Source organism: Amborella trichopoda, chromosome 1 (assembly GCF_054954075.1).
Source record: "Amborella trichopoda isolate Santa Cruz 75 chromosome 1, AtrichopodaSantaCruz75HAP2 v2.0, whole genome shotgun sequence".
Classification (NCBI taxonomy): domain Eukaryota; kingdom Viridiplantae; phylum Streptophyta; class Magnoliopsida; order Amborellales; family Amborellaceae; genus Amborella; species Amborella trichopoda.
Window position 1 is genome coordinate 39,686,130 of NC_142336.1, and position 26,888 is coordinate 39,713,017.

Here is a 26,888-nt window from a genome sequence, read left to right on the forward strand (position 1 = left end):
GTTGCCCTCCTTGAAGGACTGAAAAGAACTATCAGATATGGAATCCAAGATCATAATCTTTACATCTAGGGAGATTCAAGTACATCTTTCTATACCAAAAGAGCCCCATGCACATGGAGACTTGCTGCATATTTGACAACCTATCTTTTCTACGCATGGGTATTCCTGTCACTTTCACGCTTGAGTGTCCACCGGATGGAGTAATCCCTTGCTTAGGAAGGGGCAGCCAGGAGCCCCACTCTGCGTGGACCTGGTTATGGGGTCCTTAACATTCATATACCAATGCACCCCCCTCCGCCCCCCACCCCCCCTCCAAAAAAAAAAAAGAGAACTCCATCCTGTTTCTCTTTCTCTCACACTCTCTCTTTCCTCTTTTGTAACTCCCGTTTTTTTACTACTATGGGGCTGTATAGCAATATAATCTATATGAAGATCAATTTTGTACATTGGTGTATGGATACCCTCTTTTCTGTTTTTCTTTTTTTCTTTTTTTTTTTAGGCACTCGACTTGTGGGCTGCTCATTTCTTGGATGTAGGATGATCTACAAACTTTATTACAAAATACAATCACATATTCCCTCAAAAAAAAAGAAACAAAGGAGAAGGTCGAGCTGCAACTAAGGTTTAAAATCAAGACAAATTTGATCTGAGCTTTAAGTACTTTATTGCGTAGAATTTTTAATCCAAAACATAAAAGCTCATATTGGGGATTTTCCATTTGTTATTCTGTTAACACCCAGTTTCTATACTGGTAGTTGATCATTGTAGAGAGCATAGTTGTTGGAAACGCTTGGGAACCCGAATCGTTTTAAGAATCGGAATCGGAATCGGAATCGGGGAATCGCGGCCGACTAGAAGATTCCTATCTTAGGATTCGTTATCCGTACAATAAGAATCGCTAGGAACAAGATTCCTAGTTTTTGAGAATCGTGTTTTGACTGAAATAGATCCAAGTTTCATCCATATACGGAATCGAGATTTTGTCCTCCTTGGAATCGAGATTCCCATCCCCTTGGAATCGACACTCCAAGAGTCAAGATTCATTAATATGCGGAATCAAGTTTCCGACATTTATAGAATCAAGTTTTTGACATATGTGGAACAAAGATATGTTGTTTCGAATCGTGATTCTAACATATTTGGAATCAAGTTTCTAAAGTATATGGATCAAAGATCCATGCCTGTTTGAGATTGAGATTTACAATAATATGATCTATGGAATACATATGATGAACCCTTCCAGGAATCGAGATTTCATTTTTATGGAGAAGGAAGCCACAGGCACATCTTGAGCCTCATCAACTTTAGAACCTATATTGGATGTCTCTTATTAGAAGGTTTCCCAAATTTTAAAGTGATTGTGTTGACTATTGAACTTACGGTCATTATATACAAAAGACAAGTATTTCTAAATTGTTATTTGGACTTCATTATTATAAAGATAAAATAGGATTGTCTACGCCAAGGTTTTACTTTTAAAGATAAAAGGGCACCCTTTACAGCCCTGAAGCTTTGAAAAGTGATACACAGGAGGAAATCTACTCGAAGGAGATAGGTGGGGGTCCACAAAAATGTAAAGCCCCACCAGGGTGTTAGAATAGGCTCCCTCTTTAGCAAGACGATCGGCCTCGGAGTTGGCTTCCTGAAAAACGTAGCGCCACGAGATTGAGATAGCCCGGGACAAATGGGGTATCTCATCAAAGATGTCATCTAAATTCCACGGGGAAGGAGAGAGACCAGATGCCCATGAAATGTTGGTCTTGGAATCCCCTTCCGCCTCCGTTGTGGGATTCCAAGAGTTGTGAAATCTTCGGAGGCCTTCCAATAAGGCTCGGGCTTCAGCTAGGGTTGAATCTGCTATACCAATGGGGCAAGAAAAGGTTAGCAAGGTCTGGCCCTCATTGGAGCGAAAAAGGCTGCCTATTCCAGATGGGCCAGGGTTGCCAAGGGAGCAGCCATCAAAGTTTAACTTGATGGAGTGTAGCTCGAGTGGTCTCCAAAGAGATGAGTTTGAGATCCTGGGCTTTCTCACAAGAAGTAAGTTGTTCCAATTTTTATGACAATCAGTGGAGGGGAAGTCTTTGGACAACTATGATTGGAGGCTCAGAATGCCTCTAAGTTCCTTACTTTGTCGGCCAAAGCTGCAACTGAGGATCTTTCTCGTCTGAAAATTCTGTGGTTCCTTTCTATCCATAACACCCACAAGGTGGCAGGCATTGAGGCTTTCCAAAGTTCTCTTCCTGCCTTGGGCAGGGGAGAGTATAGGTAAGCTTGGAACAAGTGAGGGATAGAGCTTGGAGTGACCCATAACCACTGAAATAGGCCCAAAAGAAAGGACCATAAGGCTCTTGCAAACTCACAGTGGAGGAAAAGATGGGCATTGGTTTCTTCCGCCTCCAAGCACATGGCACATCTATTGAGGCACTGCATTCCTCTTTGTTGAAGAAGATCTACTGTCAACACTCATGGAGCGCTATCCAGCAGAACACCTGGATTCTAGGAGGCAAGATGGGGTTCCAGCCTTCTTTAGGATTAAATTTTTTGTAATTTTCCTATTTTAATGAAGTTAACCTTTCCTTCAAAAAAAAGAGATGGGGCTCCAGGCTTTAGAAAGCAGGGAAGGGTTAGGGCCAGGCACAACGGGGTTAGAAGAGAGGGTGTTAAAGAAAAGATTCCAGAGGGGGATGACTCCCATATGATCTTGTCTTCACCAAAGATAGGAAGGAAGACTTGGTGTAGGATTTCTGCCAAAGCCCCGATGTCATCGAGTTCAAAATTGTTCAAGGGTCTCTTGAAATTTGGTAACCAAAACCGAAGGGGGGCCTGTGATCCCAAAGTTTTCTGCCACAGTTGAGCGTCCATCGTGCTCTATACGGAAAGGCTAGGGAATTGATCTCTCACAGGTCTGCATACAACCCAAGTGTCTTTCCAAAATGAGACCTTGGTTCCCTCTCTTGGGCGACACCTTATGTGACTAGCGAATTGCTCACGACACTTAAGGACAAATTTCCAGAATCCAGAAATTAGGCCATTATTCCTAAACATAGGAATCCATAGGTCAAAGCCCTAGCAGTCTTGTGTTTGATGATTTCTCTCCATAGGTGGCTTGAGTGGGTCGCATACCTCCACCACTACTTGCCCAAGAGAGCGTCATTGTGGACTCTCAGATTGTGAATACCTAGACCTCCTTGAGACTTTGGGAGGCACAGTTTGGACCAAGCAATGAGATGGAACTTGTTCCCATGTTCACCCGACTAGAAAAAATCCCTCATCATTCCCTCCAATCTAGCAACTACTGAGGTCGGGATGCAGGATAAGGACATTTGGATTATGGGCGTATTAGCTTGAGTGGCTTTGATGAGCGTGAGCCTTCCTGCCTTGGATTGAAACCTTTCCATCCCATGAATCTCTGATCAAATTTATCGATAATGTGGTTCCGCTGAGAGAGTTAGGGTATCCCAAGACAAAAGGGGAGGCCAAGGTAAGAAGAGGGTAAATTCTTGACAGAGCACCCCCACCTACTAGCAAGGAAGTGGACAAGTGAAGGGTCAGTGCAAATTCCCATCATCTTAGACTTGCGAAGATTTTCCTTAAACCCTCTGGCCATCTTGAAACATTTGAAAAATAGCAGAAGGGTGTCACTAAGGTGTCACAGAAGACGAGGGTATTGTCTGCGTATTGAAGGTGGGAGATGCAAGGTCCATGGTTACTAGAATGAAATCCACATAAGAGACCTGCTTGATAAAGCCATGAGATTGAGGATCTGAAAACCTCAACCACAATAGCAAACAATAATGGCGACAAAGGGTCCCCTTGGCGGAGACCTCTAGAAGCCGAGAAGAGGCCTTTAAGGGTACCATTGAGAAGAACTGAGAAAACTGGGCTAGGGAGGCATCCTCTGATCCAACCTCTCCACTTGGGTCCAAAAGCCATCCTTCTCCCAATCTAGTTTTATGACTAGTCCTAGGATTTTCAAAATGGACCTAGAATGGATGCACTCATGGGTGATTGAAACCCCATCTAGAATTTGTCGACCCTTGACAAGAGCACCTTGGGTGGGGGAGATGACTGAGTCTAAAACAGCCCTCAGTCTAGAAACAAGAACCTTGGAAAGCAGAGCTGTTGACCAAGCTAATTGGCTTGAAATCTTTCAATTGTTCGGCCCCTTCAATCTTTGGAATAAGGGCGAGGAAAGTTGCATTCATAGCTTTGTTTATGAGCTCTCTAGAATGGAATTCGGAACTCCTACTAAAGTTCATTATTCTATTATTATAAAATTCAGTACATGCACAACATGATTTCTACCACCTCTTTTCGTCTTCCTCGCTTTGGCTTGATCGTCTCCTCCTCTCGTCCTCCCCACTTTGGCTCATCTGCCATTCCTTCTTGTATTTCTCGCCCTCGCCCGGCAACCTCTTCGGCCTGTGGAGTGTCCTCGACTCCTTCATGGGACAAAGGGAAGCTTCCAGCTTTCCCCTCGAACCCTCCTCCCATTAGTCCCCCTCCTCTCTATTGCAACTATGTTCACCTCTTTAACCTTTTATTGCCTCATAAGGCCCCCTCTTCTGCATGTCTCCCCCTGTCCCTTCTAACCTTCCCCCCCCCTCTTAGCCTCGATCAGAGCTGCTTTCTCCCTTTGAGCCCCATCCCAGCTTCTGACTTGCCCATTCGCCTCGATAATGCTCTGGTCAGTGCCTTCCATCCCTGTCGTGATTGAGAATTGAGCACAAGCTTGCTGGATAGACCTTGACCTTCATTGCAAGCGGTTCTCCTGGGGGAGGATCCTTTTCCTCTTTTCCTCCCTGCTTGGAGTTGTAGGAGCACTCAAGGCTCCACTTCCCTTTTTCAAAGGGGTCTCTCTCTCTTTGAAGCAGTAGTCGCCCCAAGTTGACGCTTCCAGTCCTTCAAGTATTGGCTTCAGGTCAACAACATTTCGTTGCATGCATGGCATCCCAAAACCTTCTCCTTCATAAGAGCTAAGTATGGGAAATTAGTAGCCATTAACTAGAAAGCAGGGGAATATCTCCCCGTGGGTTTTGTTCTTCTCCTGGTTGAGTTCTTGGACCTGTCCAACCTTCCTAACTTATGTGGTCTTGCTTAGCCGGAGTTTTCTATCGCCTCCACTTGACCTGGAATCCTGCCTCCCCTAATGCCTTGGCCTTTGCCTCTCTTCCACCCTCATCTCCTGAGGAGTGGACTACTGTTAAGCGGAAGTTCAAGTGCCTCCCCCACCCTTTCCTTTTTGCAACCAGCGTTGCTGACCGAGTCGTTCTCCTTCTCCTGCCGCCCCCTATTGGTTGCCGTTCTGAGGGACGAGCTCAGTTTCTGGCACTGGATTCCTGCCCTTCAGCACCCAGTGTGACCCCTCACGCTCCCCTTGCTATGTCGTCCAATCACCTCCCGCCTGTAGCTCACAATCTTGATATCTTGTCAGTGCATGACAGGGCACGTGTCTGTGCCCCGAGAGTGCCATCCCCTTTGGGAGACATGTCAAGGTATGTTGTCAGCGACCTTATTGCCTCGGTTCCTTGCCCGTCTTCTCCGCTGTTGATCGCTCCTTCCTCTAGCATCATATTCGTCTCCCCAAGAGTGGCCTTTCCCTAGATCTTCCCCTACTGCAGCCTTCCACTGCAATGCCATCCTCGTCGAGCCCCATGGAGCCCACCACCGACTTCTCTCCTTTCGAGGCTGCCCTCGTATTGCCTCTACTCATTTCCTTTTCAGCTACCCCTCTCCTCCTTTTGCTCTCTACCTTAGCATGTACACCTTCTTTGGTAGCCCCTCACCTGTCTTCTCTCTTCTTCCCCCTGCCGCCCCCCCCACCCCGTCGACGGGGCTATTGGAACCTTTTATGGGCCCTATGCCCCGACAATCGAGTCTCCATGTGGTGGTTGACAGTGAACCTGAGCTTGACCCAGCTTCTCCTTTGCCCCCTCCCCTTCTCTCCCCCTGCCCTTGGATGTACTGCCACCTTGCCCTCCCACTCCGTTCCCCTCCTGTCTTGTCCTTGTTTCTCTTTTTGTCACCATTCTCTCCTGTCAGGTTCCCGTCCCCCCTTCCCTTCCTCATGAGTCCCCCCTCCCCTCCTTGTCTGCCTCCCTTACCTTCTCGGCCTTCTCTCCTACTGACCAGGAGCTGTCCTCTACCCCGTCTTTGCTCTCCCCTCCCCTCCCCTCCCCTCCCCTCCCCTCCCCTCCTTCTTTGGCCTCCGAGAGTGTCTCCCTCTTCCCCTTCCTCTATTCCTCGTCGTAGTCGACCCCGTTCTGGGAGAGCATGGTGATCCCGCTCGCCCATCCCCTTCAACGACTCTGCTTCTCCCCCTCCCTCTCCGAGAACCCCTACGAGCCCTTTACCTCAGCCACCATTCCTCTGACCCCTTCCACCGGTTCTGCTTTTCTCTTGCTCCCCTCACCCCCTGCCCTTCTTGGTGCATGCAATGGCCATTGTGCATTCTTTCTCACCCTCCCTTACTCGGCTTCATTCCAACCCTCTTGCTTGGTTTCTCCCTTCTCTCCTTTCAGGGCTGCAGCTTGCTGAGACTAACCTTGCTCTACCGGATTGTTTCAACCTGCCTCTTCTCACACCCATTCCTTCCCCCTCTAACCTTCCTAGTTCATTCGCTTCCTCAGCTTCCCTCACTAGATCTCCTGCTTCCTCTGCTCCTCCTCTGGCCTGTCCAGTTGCACCCTTGGCTTCTCTTCCTCCCGCTCCACCATCTGTTCTGGAGTCTTCTTCGACTCATCCTCCCTCTCTTGCCCCCGACCCCTCCTTGCCTCCTCTCTTTCCCTCCTTGGGGAATTCCAACATCTAGGCGCCTTCTCCTTCAGACAGCTTCAGTAGCTCCCTTTCTCGTTCCTCTCCACCTCTTCTGTTGGGGTCGAGCTTCTGCTCCAGGATGGATATGGCCCAAGGCAACATCGACAAGGTGATGGGAGTGATTGGATTCAAGTTCGATGGTTCAAAGGAGGACGTCGAGGCTTTCTTCAAATCAGATGCACATTCCAGATTCAAAGTGAGTAACAGAAGCTCTAAGGAACTTGCTAAATTTGCTTGTAACATAAATTACGACCGGTATAGTTCTTCCCGGCCTAGTTCGATGGTGGCAGACCATGATGCTCCCACCACCTCCAGATGCCGGTCTTGGAGATCTTTCTCTTTACCAAGAGTATGAAGATCCCGGTGTGGAACATTAGGGGTCTCGGATCCCCTCGCAAGATCGGGCGGTTCATGTCTTCTGCCTCCAGCATTTCCTCGGGCTCTTGGCCCTTATTGAAACCAAATCTTCCTCCCCATCCCTATGACAGGCTCGTCTGGTCTGGGGCTGCAAACCCTACCAATGGGTCGCCCTAGACTCAGCGGATGCGTTTGGTGGCATCTGGGTGATCTGGGACCCATCCATGTTTAGGCTCGAGGAGTCCTGAATTGCAACGCGGTCAGTGACGGTGTCTGGTTGCCGCATCCCGAACAGTGTCTGTTAGAAGTTCTCAGCAATCTATGACGCGAACTCCAGCTCTAATCAATCGATTTTGTGGCAAGAATTAGACCTCGTTGCAGCTCAACCACCTACTTGCTAGGGGATCAGGGGAGACTTCAATGTCACTAGGTGGTCCCACGAATGCCACTCTCCACGGTCATTACACCGACAATGCCAACCTTTGTTGACTTTATTGCCAAACTTGAGTTGGTGGATATCCCATTGTTAGGATCTTAGTTCACTTGGTCCAACTCTGTCTCTTGATCCAAAATAGATCAGTTCCTCTGTTCTTTGCAGTGGGAGGAGGCATTCCTTGGCACCTCCTTACCTAGAACGGTGCCTAACCACAAACCCATTATGCTAGACACTTGCTCGAATCAGGGGGGCCCAAAACCTTTTCGCTTTGAAATATGTTGGATGGAGGAACCCAATTTCGGCGAAGAGATGAAAGCCTGGCGGGCCTCGTTCTCTCCCATGGCCCTTGGATGGGCGGACTTCGGATTACAAAAGCTCTCTCTTCTCAAAGGGTCTCTCAAAGCTTGACTCTCTCTCTTTCCTGGCAATTTCCAAGATCTCAAAACCGTGCTCTTGGATTCCATTCAGGAGTTTGATCAGCTTGAGGACACTCGTTCCCTGTCTTCTCAGGAAGCTATCCTTCGTTCTTCTACCCAGAGCGATCTACAATCCTTGCTTAGGAAGGAAGAAATCTTCTGGGCACAAAGGTCCAAGGTCAAATGGCTCCAGTGTGGAGACCTTAACACAGCCTACTTTCATAGAATTGCCAACTGCAGGAGGAGGAGCAATGCTATTACGCGCATCGATCATCTTGGGGTCACCCTTGAGGAACCTTTAGCAATCGAGAACACTATCATCCAGTACTTCACTCGCTTGTTCACAACCCTCTCTCAGTCCAAACCCCAGATGACGGATTTGTCTTTCCTCACCATTTCTCATTACCAAGCCAAGTGGCTTGAGAGACCCTTCGCCGAAAAGGAGATCCTAGGAGCAATCAAGGATTTCGGCCAGGATAGAGCTCTGGGCCCCGATGGATTCCCAGTGGCCTTCTTTGCTCACCACTAGAACATCGTTCGCCTCAATGTTCTTGCTTTCTTTGCTGAATTTTTTCAGCGGGACACCATCCATAAGGGCATGAATGCCATATTCATCTCCCTTATCCCTAAAGTGGAGGGGGCAGTGGAGCTGAAAAGTTTTAGGCCAATCAGCCTCATTAACATCTCCTATAAGACCTTGGCAAAGGTCTTGGCTTCTCGACTGAAATCAATGCTCAGTTCAGTGATTTCTCCTAACCAAAGCACCTTCATTAAAGATAGGCAGATCCTCGATGGAGCACTGGTGGCCCACGAATGCATACATACGAGGACGTCTTACAAAACTCCTAATATGATTGTCAAATTAGATTGGGAAAAAGCCTATGACAACATCGATAGGGAAGTTTTGGAAGAAACCAAAAGAAGGATGGGATTTGGGGGAAGATGGTGGAAATGGATCAGGGGTTATATTCGTGGCCCTTCTTCTCAATTCTCATCAATGGTTCTCCCAAAGGATTCTTTCAATCCGAAAGAGGTCTGCGTTAAGGAGACCCCCCCTCCCCCTTTCGTTTTGCTATAGTAGCAGAGGTTTTTAGTAGGACAATGTCCAGACTCTATCAAGCGGGATTGGTCAAAGGTTTTCAGATAGGAAGGGAGGTCCTTAGGTATCACACTTACAATATGCTGATGACACCCTCCTATTTTGCGAATCTGAGCCCCACCAGTTTCACAATCTTCTCATCTTTCTTCAATGCTTTCACTTTGCAACTGGTTTTAACATCAACCTTCAAAAGACCAAGATGATAGGTATCCTGACCGACCCTGCCCCCTTTGCCTCTATTTTGGGCTGTGGATTTGATTAACTGATGGCCACCTACCTGGGTCTACCCGCTATGTTACGGGAAACCCAAGAAGGCTCAATGGAGTCATATCATCAATAGGGTGGAAAGGAAGCTAGCCTCTTGGAAAGAGCGTGTTCTTTCTTCGGCGGTTAGACTCACACTCATTAAAGCCGTGGTCTCTGGAGTACCCATCTTTCAGATGTCCCTTTTCCATATTCATGTAGCTGTGCGTAACTGATTGGAGCAACTCATGTTAAACATTTTGTGGTCGAGAGATGGCTCCACAAAGAAATTCCACCTTATTGCTTGTAATGTAACCTGCCCTCAGAGATCCGAAGGAGGTATGGGGATTCGTAGCGTCAAATCCCAAAACCTGGAAATCCTGTGTAAAGGGTGGTGGAGACTCGCCACTCAGCTTGATAATCTCTGCCATGTCATCCTCCGAGCCAAGTATTCTCTTGCAGCCCCACCCTGGTCCCTTCCCCAAGCCCAACCCAGTCTATTTCACACTCTCTCGTGCTCTTTCTTGCCCACATCAAGTTATTTCCCAGAGGAGGGACCAATGTTTGCTTTTGGCTCGATATTTGTATATGTGAATCTCTGCTAGCTACCCAAAACCTACCCCTTTTTCAGCTGCATGACCCTCGGGCCTTAGTCATCGAGCTCTTTCCAGCCTCAGGTTCTTCCAGATCTTGGAATCCTGACCTTCGCAGACCCCTTAGAGATGGGGAGCTTTCAGAGTCCTTATTACTATCCTCCAATCTCCTCTGTCCATCTTACCTCTCTCAAGGCTGACAAACTCATCTGGTCTCTCGACCCTTCTAGCTCCTTCTCTGTCTCTTCTCTGTTTCGTTTTATTAACCTAGTGCAACCGACCCTCGGGCGCCCTGCTTAGCAACCCTCTTGTTTCTAGGGCCTGGAACCCCTTCATTCCTCATGGAATCTAGTTTTTTAACTGGTTGGCCTTATGGGGTAGAGTCCCCACAATAGATCAGTTACAAAGACGTGGCCTCTAAACCCCCAATAGATGTGTAATGTGCTGCACTGGTGAGGAAACCATCGATCACCTCATGATCCACTGTCCCGTCGCTTCTAAACTCAGGAGAGACTCTCTCCTTCTCCTCGGTTGGGAATGGGTCACCCCTGAGTCAGTCCCCAACCTCTTCAAACTCTCCTCCTTCCTCCCGTTGGCGAAAACCAGCACCCTGCTCTGGAAGGAAACAGTTGCCGCGACGCTTTGGACAATATGGAAGGTACGTAACAACAGGATCTTCTAAGGCCTAGTAGCACCACTTCATAAACTATTCGAGACTATTCGGGGAATGGTGATTTTCTTGGCTTCCAATCGTAAACTCTTTTAAGTTTGTGCCCGCTCACGAATTTCACCTCAATTGGAGCCATGTCCTCTCCTTTAGATAGAGAAGAGTCTCGAGGTCTGCCTCTTGGAGGCCTCCTGAAAGTGGAACTATCAAACTAAACTTTGATGGTCCTCTTTCAGGAACCCGGGCCCAACCAGCATAGGTGGAGTATTCCGCAACCATGAAGGAATAACATTTCTTTTCTACTCCATAGGAAGAGCTGACTCCACAGAGGTTGAAGCCCGAGCTCTGCTTCAAGGCTTGAGACTTTTCGACCCGGAATGGGGAGCTTCCTTTGTGGTCGAAGGGGACTCCATAAACGTCATTCAATGGGCATCTAGCATATCTCAACCTCCTTGGAGACAATGGCATATTTTTTATGAAATCCATCATCTGTGCAGGCATATATGGGTCTCCTGGACACATATTTGGTGGGAGGGCAACCAGATAGCTGACGAGCTAGCCAGACATGAAGCTGTACAGTCTTGATGATTCACATCGGGATCCTTTTTTTGCTCTTGTTCAGGTCTCTTTGCTTATATTGTATCTTGTCTAAGTGAGCTTTTTATATTTTTTGGGGCGTGGGGTGTTTCTGTTTTTGTCTTAGTCACGTCGCTCGGTGACATACCCTACGGGGAACCTTTGTATTTTCTCATCCTTCAATACAATGTTAACATTCTCAAAAAATGGAATTCTGAGAAGAACTCCAAAATGTTGGGACGAATGACATCCCAGAAAGTTTTGAAGAAGGCAATTGGGTAACCATATGGACCAGGAGCTCAGTCGGGGCTCAGGTCGTTGAGTGCCAAGAGTATTTCGACCTACGAGAATGAGTGATCCAGCCAAGTAGCTTTTTCGGAAGGGAGAGATAGGAAAGAAATGTCATGTATTATGGGTCTCGGACCGGATTATGCAGAGAAGAGATTGGAGAAAAAGCATACGACAACTTGTTTGATAAGGTGAGGTTGATTCAAGATCACATCACACCATTGACCTTGAGACAGGTGATCGAATTCTCTCACCTCCTTCAAGTTGCTGCTATCTTGTGGAAGAAGCCCGTATTCAAATTTCCCAACTTTTGATGGCACATTTTAGGGGCTTCTAAATTTTTATATGGCACATTTTATGACTCTATGTAGTATTATACAGCCTATTTTCAGCATCTTAATAATATTTAAATAAATCACATGGCAATGTGGTTGCTTGCTCATGCTTCTAGTGATTTGTGGTGCTTTTGTTGGACATTGGTGCTTAACTGTTCGTATTGTAGAATGTCTTTCTAGCTATTGGGGCAGTTTGTCACATTATTAACTTTGATTATTGATGAATAAAATTTGGGTGTTACATTCCTCAATTAGGCACTGAGGATAGACTTGTCTCATGGATATCTGCTTGTGGGCTAGCATATCTCAAATGTTCTCTAAAATGTCATACAGTAGTCTCCTGCCCTTGTGAATGCACCCAAGGCTGAGTACTCTAGTTGATCATTAGGTTCCTTTTTTGTTTTTTTTTTGTTTGGGTGAATGCAAACCTATAAGTCACTCCTGGGCTGCAAGGGAATAGTGTATGCTTGGATCTCCCTCCATGCTCGAATAAAGGCGCCCAAAGTTGGACGGAGAAGGTTCTAATGTTGAGTACCTTGTAGGTAATTGGCCACTTTGTGTTTCGCAAATCCCCACAGATCAATTTGTATATCAGGGCCATATGTCTCCCAGAGAGATCTTTCCAACAACCATAGATCTGCCCAAAGTCGACAGTAAGGCCGTCACTAATAATCCATGTAATGTGGTATCGTACGTTGTTAATGATGGCTATGTGGCCTTTCAAGGCCTTAAAGCCAATAGTCTTACGCTCAGTAGGAGTTGGAGAGAGACTGAATCTTGGTGCTTGGCGCACTGGGGCCCAGATTCATATATCCCGAGTATTTGAGGCATTGAGAGTATACTTTTTTAGAGTGTGAACTCTCGGGGAGGTGTGAGGGTCACCTCTCAGTTAGGAATATATTGATTAGAATGCCTCATAGTTGCTGTGATAAGCCAGGGCTTGGAGATCCAATCGAGAATAATAGAACCCGAGTATTTAAAAGAGTATTCGCCCTGTATGGAATGGTCGGCTCATGGAACATGAGCCCGTATCATGACACGAGACCGTTCCATGACATGTGCACCCACAGTCGTATGGGGAAGCCACTCTTCTATAGTATTATCTGACTTAGAAGAGCTAGTGCACTTGTGCTTTGAGAGGACCCCTGTATTTGAGTGGGAACATGTCCCACATGGGTGCACCAGTAATCCATTGAACCACCGGTGACGGGGAAGCTCTGGCTCAACGACTTTGATGTGACCAATTGTGTCCCTGCCATAGACTGTGGAGCATAGGTCCATTGGGTCGGCTTGAGACACCGGTGGAACGTCATTCGGGTTAGCCCAATGGAAGACTCCGACTAGTGTTATAAGTCTAGAGATCTCATTTTCCTTTGGCTCAAATTAATCTAAAATTGATGAGAAAAGATTTTATATTGATGAGAAATTGTGTAATAATGTTGGGAAATCATTTGGAGAATTTTTGAGATTTTTGGAGAATATTTCAGATTTTTTAAACAATAAAAAATGTGATTTTCAAATTTGTTTAACGTAAATACCAAACAAGGACATCTTATGGGGATGCCACATGGATCCCTAGTGGCCATAGGAATGCCATGTGGCATCCCCAACTCCCCACTTGTGGATGACATCATGCTGACATCATATCCATGTGGGGACCTATTTGTTATTAATTATTTTCTTGGTATTATGTTATAACATGTTATCATGTTATTTAAAAAGTTATATATTGTTATGAATTAAGTTTGATTTAAGTCGCATGTTTTTTTTTAGCTCATATGTGTCATTTTTGGCATGTGTGAAGTCATGGGATTTTGAGAATTAATTTAATTCATATTATTATCCACATATGATTTTGTAGCATATGAGTATATCTTATGTGGCACCACCTTATGGGCTTGACCCATGTGAAACTTTAGTGTTGTTAAAATCCTATTGGTGGTGTCATAAGATATTTTATTCACATGTATAGATGTCTCATATTACCTTTATGTCCATGGCCTTGTATTTTATTGACTCTCACAAATTATTCAAAAACTATGGGCATAAGTGTAAACATGAATTTGGACTTAATGAGAAATAAAACATGGAGCTAAGGGCTTCAAGGTAAAATGACTATAAACCTAGGTTTTGAGGAGTGAAGGGTGTCAAAAGCTTATCCATTGATCTTGGTGATAAAATATGGATGAGTGGCTTGGATAAAAGCCTCTCATGTGCTATTGATCTAAGGCATCAAGGATCAAGATTAAATCCATTTTTATGTTCTAAGTATAAAAGTAACTTATGGGATCAATTATTACCCTAACTTGAGTATTCACTTCAAAGAGAGAGAGAGAGAGCCCTTGACAAAAATGTGGTCACCTTCATTTGAAACCCTTCCATGGAGTAGTCCATCATTTATATGATCAAGCCCATACCATTGCTTCATTAAGGTATTGATTTTTCTTCTCATATTTTTAATTCCTATCTCATTTTCATTATCAAAGCTTGCTGTAATTCTTAATTTGCAGTAGCTTTCTTCACTTTGGTCATGAAAACTTGATATTTGAAGAGTCCTAAAGCAATAGTGTAGTCCATACACAGTATGTGTAGACTAGCTTGCTTACTCCATGATGTTGAGTAGTTTCAACTTGATTTCTTGATCTTATTTTTTTGGAATTTTTTATTGAGAATATACAACTGATGAGATGTTTCTTTCATCATATTCGAGCATAAGAAATAGTCCATTGAGTTCCCTTTTTAATGTTGAAAAGTTCGTGTGGTCCCTTATGGACCCACATGGTGTAGTTTCAACATAACTTCTTTATTTTGTGTAGTATCTCTGTCAAGCTTTGAAGGACTACTTTGATACATGTCTCTCTCATGATTTGATCCCCATTAAGTGAAATAAATGTGATCATTTGCTTCCCATTGCATTGATCTCCTTGAGTTATTATTATTACCCGTGCCTTAGACAATGGGACAAAATTAAGTCTTCAAAAGGCCCATTCGTGGCTCGGGTACAAAGGGTTCGAACCATGGTTTCCCCATGTATGATTGCATCTTAATTTGATGTATTTACAGTTATTAAATGGATTCATGATTGATTAAGTTGAGTATGTTGTATAAATATTGAGATTGTTTTTTTTTTTTTTCATCTTGCGGTATGAGCTTTAATGCTATGCATTATTGTTTATGCGAATTGAAATCTTATTGAGTTATTATGATCAAGTGTATGATGTGTATGAGATATTATGATATATGATGAGGATGAAGAATGAAGATGAAATTATCATATAATTTTGATATAATAATGAATTGTAAGTGCAATATGTTGTAGAGATGTACAATGTGAATATTTGAATATTGTATTCAGTTTAATTGTACTTTTTAGTAAGAGATTGGTAAGGGACCTATTAGGGTTGAATTTTATTACTCAAATGTGTATAAACCATGTTTGTAGGCTGGAATATATGTATTATGGTTTTGTATTGAGATATTCATGCTTTTAAACCCTTGAGTTTTTATACAATAAATTTTTTTTTAAAAGATTGTATTTCTAGCCTATTGGTCTTATACCACCATCAGTTAAGTCCCATTGTTATAGCCCTCATGCAATAATGCATCTAACAATGTGTTGTAGCCTGTTCAGTCTCATGGTTATACCCATAGTTGTCGGATGCGAGTGCGTAACCGGGAGCAGGACCTAGCTTGGGTCCACATAACTGTAGATTGCTAGAAGCTCCTTGTGGTTAGGACTGTCATCCATACAATCCTATATCAAGGGAGCATGATCCTCGTCACAAGGAAGCGCGATTTCGTGAGGAAGGAATGGCAATAGTTAGTTTTAAGGGATCGTGAATGATGTGTGGGTTCACAGTACCAGTTTTAAGGGATCGTGAATGATGCGTGGGTTCACAGTACCATGGGGCACAAACCTGAATCAATGCGTATGGATTAGTGCCCAATAGAGGAAACATCATATGCACTGCATCATAAACTTGAGAATCATGGTTCAAACCTGCTGGGAATGAGGATCACAATATAGGGATCCCCATTCCATCCAAGATTGCTAGCTTGGATCGTGGGATCGAGATTCCAGAGTGGGTCCTGTGACGTTTCCAACATGGGTCCAGCAACTATGGTTATACCCCTCCATGCATGGGAACAAATCCTGTTGCTAGTCTGCCAAATGGAGGAGGCACGATAATATCTATGCTTGACGAAGTGGGCAATAAGGGAGGAGGGGTCTGCGAGAAGTCTAAATGGTAGTTTCATCGTGTCAGCCATATTGAAGTCTTCCATGCTTCGAATCCCCAACCTACCCTCATCTAGTGTCAAGCAAATTGTTTTCCAATTCACTAGGTGAAGGCCCTTATTCTGCAATCTCTCAATGTTATGGCATGTGCGGCTAGGCAACAAAAAGGAAAGTAACCCGTAATTGGAGGATGCGCTGGCAATGTTAGTTTTCAGAAGATCATGAAAAAGAGGTAACCCAGTATATTTCATTGGTAACCCAGTATATGTCATTGGTAGCTCCCCATCTTTGAAATGTAGGATGTCTAAAATCCTTGATTTTGGGCCAGCATTAACCCCAAAGAATAAAATTTGCTCATGGCACTGTTTAGTTCTTGGCCCGTAGTGTTGCAAAAAGTGCCAATGATTGCCTATAGCTTCGCTGCTTGGGGGTCATTAGGTTCTGATGTTACAACAGTTGAAAATCATGCTAATTCAACCTGCTGTAGAATCCCAAAGTTTCTCATTAGGATCAAGAATTTCAAGCTGGCATGCAAGCTTTTGAACATAAGAATTCTTTGAGAGTCTGACCTTTTTGATCGACAAGTTTCTGTTTCCATGGAGAGATGAACATGACAAGTGACATCTTGATCTCCTATATGGTACCATCAATTCAGATGCTCTCCTATTAATTGCGATCCAACTTTTGTGGCAATTAGATCTGGTGCAATGGGTGCAAACTTTCCAGACAGGTGAAAATCCTTTTTTTTTTTGGGTTAGTCATTGGAAGATTTTGTAAATCTCTTATAGGGACTTGGCTTCAAAAGTGAGTTTCAATTCTAGACCCCTCCTATAATATATCCATGATGGAAGGACAAATCTTGGAGCACATGAAATTATGTCTGAACAATTACATGACCTCAAGAGCATATTTGCTGATGCTGTTTCCAGTGGGTAGGAAGAATACCCTGTAGAAAAGAAAGGCGAATAGCGCCATGGTGCTATTGCAGTCATGGAATAAAAAGGATGGTGCAGTTTTTGAGAACAATGTGAAATGCTATTTTGATCCGGATTTTTTAATATGGTGATTTCGTTTGGTGTTGGCAAACACCTAGCATTCACTGCCACCAAGAAAAAGGCAAAATGCCTCATACTGCATTCTCAAATCCATTTAAAAAATGATACGTAAACTGTTTAGAGAGGTTTCATTCTCATTGCATCACACTCGCTGACATGCAGATTACATTCCATCCAGAATTTTCTGTGAGCTAATTCCAGTGGCTCATAAAATATACCAATAACTCTTGGTGGATCTGATAGAGGCAGGACTATCCGAATAGGGATATTTTTGTGTTCCTTCTTATGCCGCTATAGTGCTGTTAAACCATAAGAGTCACTTACCCAAACATGTCTCAGATTGAAATCCGGATGAGTTTACTCCTCTAGGTTATTTTGTATTCGAAGACGTTTATTTGCTCTTCTTAAAAAAGCAAGTCATTGGATTTTGTCTGGTTCTACTATTGTTCGTAATGGACATGGTATTACATTGATCCCATGGCTTTCAGTTGATTTCATTGATCAATATTATTATTGCGTAATTTGTTATTTTGCGTTCTTCGATGCATTACTCTTGTTTCTTTGATTGTTCTTTGATACAGTGATACATCAATTATTTCTCCTTTGTGAACAGCCTTTGGCTCGGCTAGGTGCTACAGTAACAGGCATTGACGCTGTTGAGAAAAATATCAGAATAGCTCGGCTTCATGCTGTATGGCAGTTCTATCCCGAATCACACTTGTTTGCTTTTTTGTCACAAGACAGATGCATAGAGCAATTGGTTGTTTCAGTTATTGCGTTTTGAAAGCTTATCCATTGATACTGTTTTTATTTTCATCAATCCAATAGCTATGGTTGTATTTGTGCTTTGATCTATTTAGTCCTTGATCAATAATTTTTTACATGCAAGATATGTTGGAAGTTGTTAATCTATAAAGAATGTGTTGCAATATTATTTTTTTCTCCAATTATCAAAGGGACAAAAGAGAAAACTCCTCATTTGAGGATTTCTTTTTGTTCACTTTTTTTCTTAGTATACTATGTAGTTAGCAACATACATCCGTCCATAGTTTAAGAGTGAACTAGAAGATTTGAGAGTTTGATTATTTCTGTTTAGTGCAATAACTTTTTAATTAGTGGGAGAATTTTATTTTTTGAACATTTCCCTACATTATCGTCATCATTAGCAGCATCATCATCATCATCAGAGCCTTTTCCCAACTATTTGGAGTCGGCTACACGAATTGCGGTCTGCCATTCTGCTCTATCAAGGACCATACCCCCAGTGAGGCTATAAGTCTATATTTTTTCTCACTACTTCTATCTATGTCTTTTTGAGCTTACTCGTTGCCCTTTTTGAGCCTTTCACTTGAACCAACTCACACTGAACATAGGCGGGGAATGCCAAGTGTTTGGTTTGATTTTTGGTGTGAGACGTTCCCAAACTCTTTTATTGATCTTCCCCTTTTAGCCCGATCATTCCATCCTAATAGGTGTTGCATATGGTTAGCCCACATAAGTCTACTTTCTCTCATCTTATCACCTATTGGAGCCACATCTAAGTTCTCCCAAATGTATTCATTTTGAATTTTATCTCTTTTGTCTTTCTACTCATCCATCTCAACATCCTCATCTCTGCTAAACTCATCATATGGGTATGTTGTTTCTTGACCGCCCCACATTCTACCCTATAAAGTAAAGCTGGTTTCACAGTTATCTTATGGAACTTCCCCTTCGGCTTCATTGGTATGCGGCGATCACATAATTCTGGTTGCACATCTCCACTTCGTCCACCTAGCTCTATTATATGTGTGTCATCTTCTTCAATCTCTCTATTATCTTAGATTATCGACCCAAGATATTGAAAGTGCACTCTTTTTGGTATTTTTTAGCTGCCAGTCTTAACTACTTCATCGTCTGTACTATTATAGTTACTAAACTTGCATTTCATATATTTTATCTAATTTTAAAAACTTTAGATTCTATAGCATCTTTCCGAAGTTTTAACTTTGTTTTATTTTTATTTATTTTTTGATAAAAGTTAATTGTTGTATTGAGTAAAGGGAAAGAATACAGTAGTCTTTCGAGATAGCCTAGATGTCGAGCCTCTCGGCAAAAAAATAGGCTTCCAAAAAGAGTAGCCCTAAAAAATGGGTGGGGCTTATAATTGTTGCCCGTTTACAGAGGATTTACAAAAACATAAACAAAGATGTGCCAAAAAACCCCATGCTCTTATGAACCTGCGAAGCGTGCCACCGCTCCCTCCTTAGCCAGTTGATCTGCCAAGGTGTTTGATGTCCTCCAGGTATGCCCCTTTAAGATGGGTATATCCCTACAAATGTGCATAATCTCATCATAAATCGAAGTAAGCTACCGGGGGGAGGGGTATTTCCAGCCGCCCAAGTGATAATGTTTTTTAGCGTCTCCTTCAATGATCAGTGGTAGCCTCCACGTGGGGTTGAACAATTTGAGACCCAAGAAGAGAGCTGTCGACTTGGCAAGCTGGGAGTCAGCATAGCCTACATACTTGGAAAACGAGGCCAGAATGTTGCTGTGGTGGTCTCTGAAGACCCCATCCGCTCCTGTTGTTCTTGGGTTTCCTAGGGAACACCCATCGAAATTGTGTTTAGTGAGGCCTGCAGGGGGAGGAGACCAGTTCTTAGTTTGCGGGATTCGAGGGGAGTGGAAATGGAGAACCTCTTCCCAATTGTGTAGGAATGATGAAGTAGTTTTAACTTTGTCTTGACACTGCTTTGGGTCTTATCAATTAAAGCTATGTCGTCCGCAAACAACATACACTAGTAGACCCCTAGTTAAGTTGTCCATAACTAAGACAAAGGTATGGGTTCAATGTTGATCTGTGATGTAGACCTATTGGCACTGAAAACTCACTCGGCTCTCCACTAGCTATTCGCATACTAATTAGCACTCCCTAACATATCGCTCAACAAGTTCATTAGTACTGGAGACTCCTTTCTTTTCCAATACCCACCAAATTAAATCTCGAGGTACTCTATCATAAGCTTTCTCTAGATCAATAAAGACTATGTGGAGGTCTTTTCATTTCGCCCTAAACTTCTCAATTAGTTACCTAAGTACAAAAATAGCTCAATTGTTTACTTTTCTGGCTTAAAACCGAATTGGTTTTCTGATACACTCGTTTCATGCCTTAGTCATTGCTCAATCACTATCTCCCGCAGCTTTATAGTGTGGCTCATAAGTTTGAGCCCTCGATCATAAGCTTTATCCAGATCAATAAAGACCATGTGGAGGTCTTTTCATTTCGCCCTAAACTTCTCAATCCGTTACCTAAGTAGGAAAATAGCTCAATTTTTTACCTCTCTGGCATAAAACCGAATTGGTTTTCTGATACACTCGTTTCATGCCTTAGTCATTGCTCAGTCACTCTCTCCCGCAGCTTCATAGTGTGGGTCATAAGTTTGAGTCCACGATAGTTCCCTACATTATCATATTTGATGCAAATTGTTGTAATTATTGAGTTGCAGATTTATCATGGGTGATCTTGATATATTTTTCCTTTTGGTTTCTTTTTTGTCCTTATTGTCTTTCATGTTCAGTTCATGATGGATATTTCACTACCATCATTATAGTCAACTAAATAAAAAGAGGATTTTACTTCCAATAATGAAAATATCTCAATTGTTAGCATCAATCTAGAAAATTTTGCCAAATTCCTTTTGAATAAATTTCCTTTGATTGTAGGAGAACATCAATATGCATGTTTTGTGTATAGTTGTAGTTACCATATTGTGAAGAACTATACACTGTTACAATAACCATAGTTACTTCAGATATTAAATACCAGTTTTTTCTTAATCAGCAGAGATTAGGAAGCAATTGGCCACTAGTTTCAGAGTTACCAACTTGGAGCTGGCTTTAGTCACCAAGTTCGAGTTACAAATACCATTCAAAAGAATGTAGAAAACTAAAAAATTGGCAAAATTAATTATATAGATGCTTAGACAAGAATCTTTTGTTTAGGACATTTGTTAGGCATTCTGACACACACATATCTTTTCACGTGTACGTGTTAGATGAAATGGCATGTCATTTAGGCATCTGTACCTCTTGTAAAATGATGTTTCCTTTTCCTTTGTAAACTCTGTGCTACTAGGAACGGAATACTTGGTATCAAGCATTTGACTATGTATCAGAAGTAATGGAATTTGGCTGTCATTGGGCACGCTGACCCCAAGCTTTCTAAAACTGACATTTTTTCCCCTTGACTATGTGATTCTACTAATAGACAATGAAGTGGAAATTGGAAACATCACGCTGATGAGTATTGGAGATAGAAATTGGTATAGCCATTGATTATGAGGCTGTTTGAAGACAATCAGCTAGCTTATAGGACGTATTTTGCTTGAGATGAAACCTTTATTTCATGCTTGGAAACTTCGTTTATCTAGTTATTTTTTATTGGGTAATTTTGTATTATCTATTGCAAAATGGTTCAGAATGATGATTCTCTAAATATCTTATTTTTTGCAAGTAATTTCTGCTTTGGCCTTATTGTACAACTCTGCAATACGTGTGCAGGGATTGGACCCGTCAACATCATCGATAGAATATTCTTGTGCTACAGCAGGTGCATGCTAATTATTTAATCCCTTATTACCATTCAAATAATTATTCAAACACTCTAATGTATGAGTTTAGCCTCAGCGCAGTATTGGGCCTGGCACTGAGCCCAGTCGACTTGCCAAGTCTTGGGAGAGATATGGTAATACTTAGTGACTATTTAAGAAAACATAAGGCAAAAGCCTAAACTGGGTAAAACTTGGCTGTCTCAACAACCTTATGAATGCCTGAGTGAGACCAAGTTGATTGCCGAGTCTTTAGAGACTGATCTTTCTTTTTCAAGTAGGTTAGCGGTGGGATTGGAACCTGGGATCTAGCATTGCTACTGTGAACACTAACTGTTCAAGTCTAATGCCCAATCCCAAAGAAGTATGGCTCGAATTGGTTTTGTCTTTGGGGGCACACTTCGAACCAGAGTTAGTGGAATTGTCCATCTAATGTGGTGCTCCTGCACCCAGAATATTGTTCTGCCTTTCTGGGAGTGGGAACACATTCCTATTCTGTTGGGAACACATTCACTTCTTGGGAACTCTTTCCACTTATGTTGTAAGGATGAGCAAGTTTAAGTGCTTAAAGTAGGGCGGAATTTTTCATTCTAGAACGAGTTTGAAAGAGAATTGAGCTGCACAACCTTTTTCTTTTGTTTATCTTGTCTTTTATTAAATGTTTATTGTATGGGTGCTCCGTTTCCATGGCATTCTCCGTTTCCATCGCATTCCCTAAGGGCGTATTTGATAACAGGAAGTTAGAATAGGAAGAAGGAAATTTACCTATTACTGTTCATGTTATGTGTTTGATAAAAAGTGGAAGATAATTTGAGAACTCCCTTTTACTGTTGAAATTCCCACCTTTAAGGCTTGAGTAAAGTTTCATGGTAAACCATGGAACTTGAAAAGGGAACTTTTTATCTTGTCCATGATATATATATATATAAATATATATATATATATATATATATATATATATATATATATATATATATATAATATAATACCCTCCCACACCCATGTATATAGGACCCTAAAGATTCGCCATTAAATTTAGCACAGATCTCTAGAAAAGTTATCATATGGGTGAGGGACTAGACTTTTCTAGAGATCTGTGCCAAATTTAATGGTGATCCTTTGAGGTCCTACACACATAGGTGTGGGAGGGTCTCACAAGGTCATTTCCCTATTATTATATATAGAATATATAATATATAATATATTATATATTATATTATAATATATTATATTATTTTATGTAATATAAGATATTTACCATATATCCCAAGAGTTATCAAACATAGAAACTATGGACTTATTAACTTCCCAGGGAGGTTATCAAACAAAGAAGCCATTAACTTCTTAAGTAACTTCTAATTTAGAGTTCTTCACTAACTTCCAATTTCTAGTTCATATTCTTGCTTCCTGTTATCAAACAGGCCCTAAGTGAGCTTCTGGCAAGCAACATTTCCCACTCTTACACTTGCTTCCACTCCCAAAAATAATGATTTGAACCCTTGTCCTCTCTCATACATATGGGTTTCTTATCATTGTAGCAAAGCCCAATTGACCCTGATCATTGCTTTGTCATTTTATTCTAGTTGCCTGTTAAGTCCCTTTTTGTGTATGTGCACATTCTCTAGAGACAAATTATGAATCACAAGAAAAGGAGCAATTTGCATGATATTTGAACTTTGTGGATGAACTGATTCTTTCACCACCATTTGAGGGAGAATATTGCAGATCATAGTGGCATTTTATCTTTCTTTGAATTATATAACTTGTATCCCTATTGTGTGTTCTCAATGTATATCATTATGTACTCTGAAGGAACTTATTTAATCATGGATATATCCAAAGGCTATTTATGTCACAAGGCACCGTAATTTGTCATTATATGATATGTCATGGAAACGTGATGAAGGATGCATATTCTGTTAAATCTTTTGCAGCCCAGCAGTATTCTCCCTCTCACTCTCCAATTTCCTTCCTGGAATGAATATAAGATCTTGACACTTTGCACTTATTAAATGACTTGAAACCTGGTTCCAATGCCTGTACAAAACACAAAAACTAGAGTGCCATTTATACCATACTACTGACATTGTATGTGTGATGGGACTTGTCCGAGTCTACATGGACTCGAGCAAGTAACTGCCCAGTAACCCCAAATTTTGTGTACAACTCAGGGTATATAAAAAATAATAATAATAACAAAAACAATTTAAAAATGTCAAAAATCTAGAAATATGGGATAATTTTTTATAGCATTTGGATGTTTTTCGCAAAGAATGGTGAGTGTTTTTGCCGTAATCCCTATTTTTGTATTTTTATTTATTTTAAAAAATGTCCCAAACTGTAAATGAGTTTGTTTTTTTTTAAAAAAAATCTAATTTTCTCTACTTTTTTAAGCTTAATTTTAAATTTTTAAAGTTCTTTTTGGTTTTATTTTACTTTTTTCTACCTTTTTTTATTTTTCAAAAATTTTCCCTTCTTTAAAAAATTTTATTTAGGGCCTTCAGCCTTGTGCAGGACTCGGCTGAGTAACTCAATTTGGCCAAGAGCCGAGTCCCTTGGTTGAGGCGAGCCCCAGCATGCTGGTGTGATCTAAAGATTATCAACCAAAAAACCATGATCACTACTATGCCTCAAGAGGACATGCAACTTGAGCAAAGTTGACAATTCAACTTGAGGGGCTGATTGTATATTGTACCCTATGTATTGCCCTTATTTCTCTCTTTTCTCATACTTGATGGTTTTATGCTCTGACCACAAGTATATTGTAGATTTTTTTTGTGCAGTATTATCAATCTCCCTTGCCCTGCCTCATGCACACTTCATCTCTAAAGCAATCTGACCTCTATTCGTATAATATGCATTTTCAGCTCTTCGCTAAAGCAATCTGACCTCTATTCGTATAATATGCATTTTCAGCTCTTGTTTCTTCAAGGACGTGATTTGTTTGGTCAGCTTGTTAATGAGTATGGGTTCGAGGCAACACATATTTCTTTTTCTTACAAGTAATAAGAGAGCGCATGGCATGCTTCTAAATGACATTACTTATGGAATTTTCCTTTTTCTAGAGAGAACATGTTTCTTTGATGGCTACGTAGTTCATGTAGGTGATGCACAGACAATCACAGTTATATTTTTGGCTTGTCTTCATTTCCGGCTGGAGTTATTGAGTGCAAGTTTAAGTTTCTGATTATAGAATCTTTAATTTTTTTAACCTTTAAGAAAATAGAACAATCTATCAACAGTATCATATTTATCGATGAATGGTATATCAATTGCTCCTCTGGCTTCAGATGTTGATATCTGTTCATTTTGGATTAAATTGACTTCATATTCGCTCATGGGTTTTTTCTTGTTTCTTAACTTACACGTAATAAAGGCTGACATGAATTCAATTATCTGGACAGAGCAATTGGTGGAGCTAAACAGAGAGTTTGATGCTGTGATTGCACTTGAGGTATACTTCAAGTAAGGATTGTCAGTCTATATCATCTTTATTTTTCGGGCTTATACTATGGTGGATAAACCAAATTTATTCTCATATTTTCATTTTTTTTTTTTAAGAAAATGCTTTTGTCATCATGAAACACCATATAGTTGCCTGTTAGGATTTGTATGTTGTTTATGCAATTGATTTCAATAAATGATTACATTATCCATTCGGCAGTTAATCATCCATATGTGGTAATCATCTTTGTTGCCATATGCCTTTGTTGGACAAATTTCTACCATTGGTTTAGTTTCACTGTCTGATGTAATATGTCAGACAATGATCACACATTTTCTCCCTTTTCTTGTTTGCAAAATAAGCAGGGTCATTCGAAGTTTGAACGTTTTGATGGTCGGCTTATGCCATCCATTGAAATTCCACAATATATCATTGAAATTTTCATGATAATAAAGTTCCTCTGAAAAAGATCCTCCTATTTTAGAGCAAAGTGGTTTGCTCTTCAACTAGTGTGTCAACTCTCCACTGTTTTGGTTGAGATGAACCATTGTAAAGTACACAAGCAGAAGGTTCTTGTCCATTGACTACCTGGTCTGCACAAAAGATTACTCATCATCTTCAAGCAGTAGGTGACCTTAGGTGAATATGTGAATCTCCACTGTTCTGTGAAAATACTGATTTCAGTCGCCTTATGATGCACTATTTTCGTATCCAGCACTTCTACCAGGCTAGCATATCATAGGGAAACTACCTAAGCTGGTCCGCAAAGACTAATGAGTCCTCCCTATTGATACTATCAAAATTATGTTGAGTACCTTGCTTTGGGGTCAACTAGGACTTCTACCCCATCTATTGCATAGTGCTTTTAGTTCCTCTACAGACAAGGCTAGTTTTGACCTTGCATGATTAGTATTTTTATATGGTTAGCAGCTATTTTCAATAGCAGCGATAGGTGGTCAGGTCGGACATGGGCAGGCCCTAGCCCGTTTCTGACTTGACCAGCTAATCTGGCCCAGCCCAGCCTAATTTATGTCGGACCCGTCAGGTTAGGCCCAAACATGGTCTGTCATGATAAATTCAGCCCAGGCCGTATCCTGAACTGGCTTGACTTAGGCGTGTTCTGGCTCTGCTTGGTCGATTGGCTACTCTGCATAATATAAAAGTAGTTTATAAACTAATGCTGACCTTGGTGATAGCTTGCTAATTTTAGAGGCTAGATTATGGTTGTTGGAAACACCTATGATTCATAATCGTTTTAGGACTCGGACTCTCATTATAGCATGTTTCAGGCGATTCCTATAGTCGGAATAGTCGTTCGTCGTACGTACAATGCAAATCACTTGCTGCGTGGTTCCCACTATATCGGAATCGCCATCCAATAAAATAGGAATCGATGTGTCCTATCTTTTTGGAATCGGTATCCCATCAATTTGAAACGAGTTTCTTGCCTTTCTAGAATCGCGATGTGATAAAATAGGAATCGTGATTCCTATATTGTTGGAATTATTGTCCTATCGATTTGGATTTGCGATCCTTACCTTTCAAGAATCACGTACCAATCCATTCGGTACCATGCCAAAAGTTTTGAGTGAGAAGATTTAAAGTTTTATATTATTTTTAAGCTTGAATTCTAGACTCTATATATTGATTACAATTACCCAAGGGTCCAATATTATTCGGATTGATGTCTTTGACAGCCCTCCTCTAACAATGGTCACGGAGTATTGAGTGCCCTTGAA

The 26,888-nt window shown here is 41.7% G+C and overlaps 1 protein-coding gene across 4 annotated transcripts in view; it reads left to right on the forward strand.

The window, feature by feature from the left end:
* The window catches only part of COQ3 (coenzyme Q 3), a 52,829-nt gene that overhangs the window by 17,652 nt on the left and 8,289 nt on the right, over positions 1 to 26,888 (forward strand). For 2 of the 4 annotated variants that reach the window (XR_016054077.1, XR_016054074.1), the window contains exons 4-6: positions 17,732 to 17,809; positions 21,658 to 21,706; positions 25,109 to 25,169. Coding sequence is in view for 1 of the 4 variants with exons in the window: in XM_006847704.4 (XP_006847767.1) it covers positions 17,732 to 17,809; positions 21,658 to 21,706; positions 25,109 to 25,158 (177 nt within the window). In the remaining 3 variants the exon portion in view is untranslated. The remainder of the gene's footprint in view (positions 1 to 17,731; positions 17,810 to 21,657; positions 21,707 to 25,108; positions 25,170 to 26,888) is intronic. The other 2 variants (XR_016054073.1, XM_006847704.4) reach the window with 1 other exon arrangement.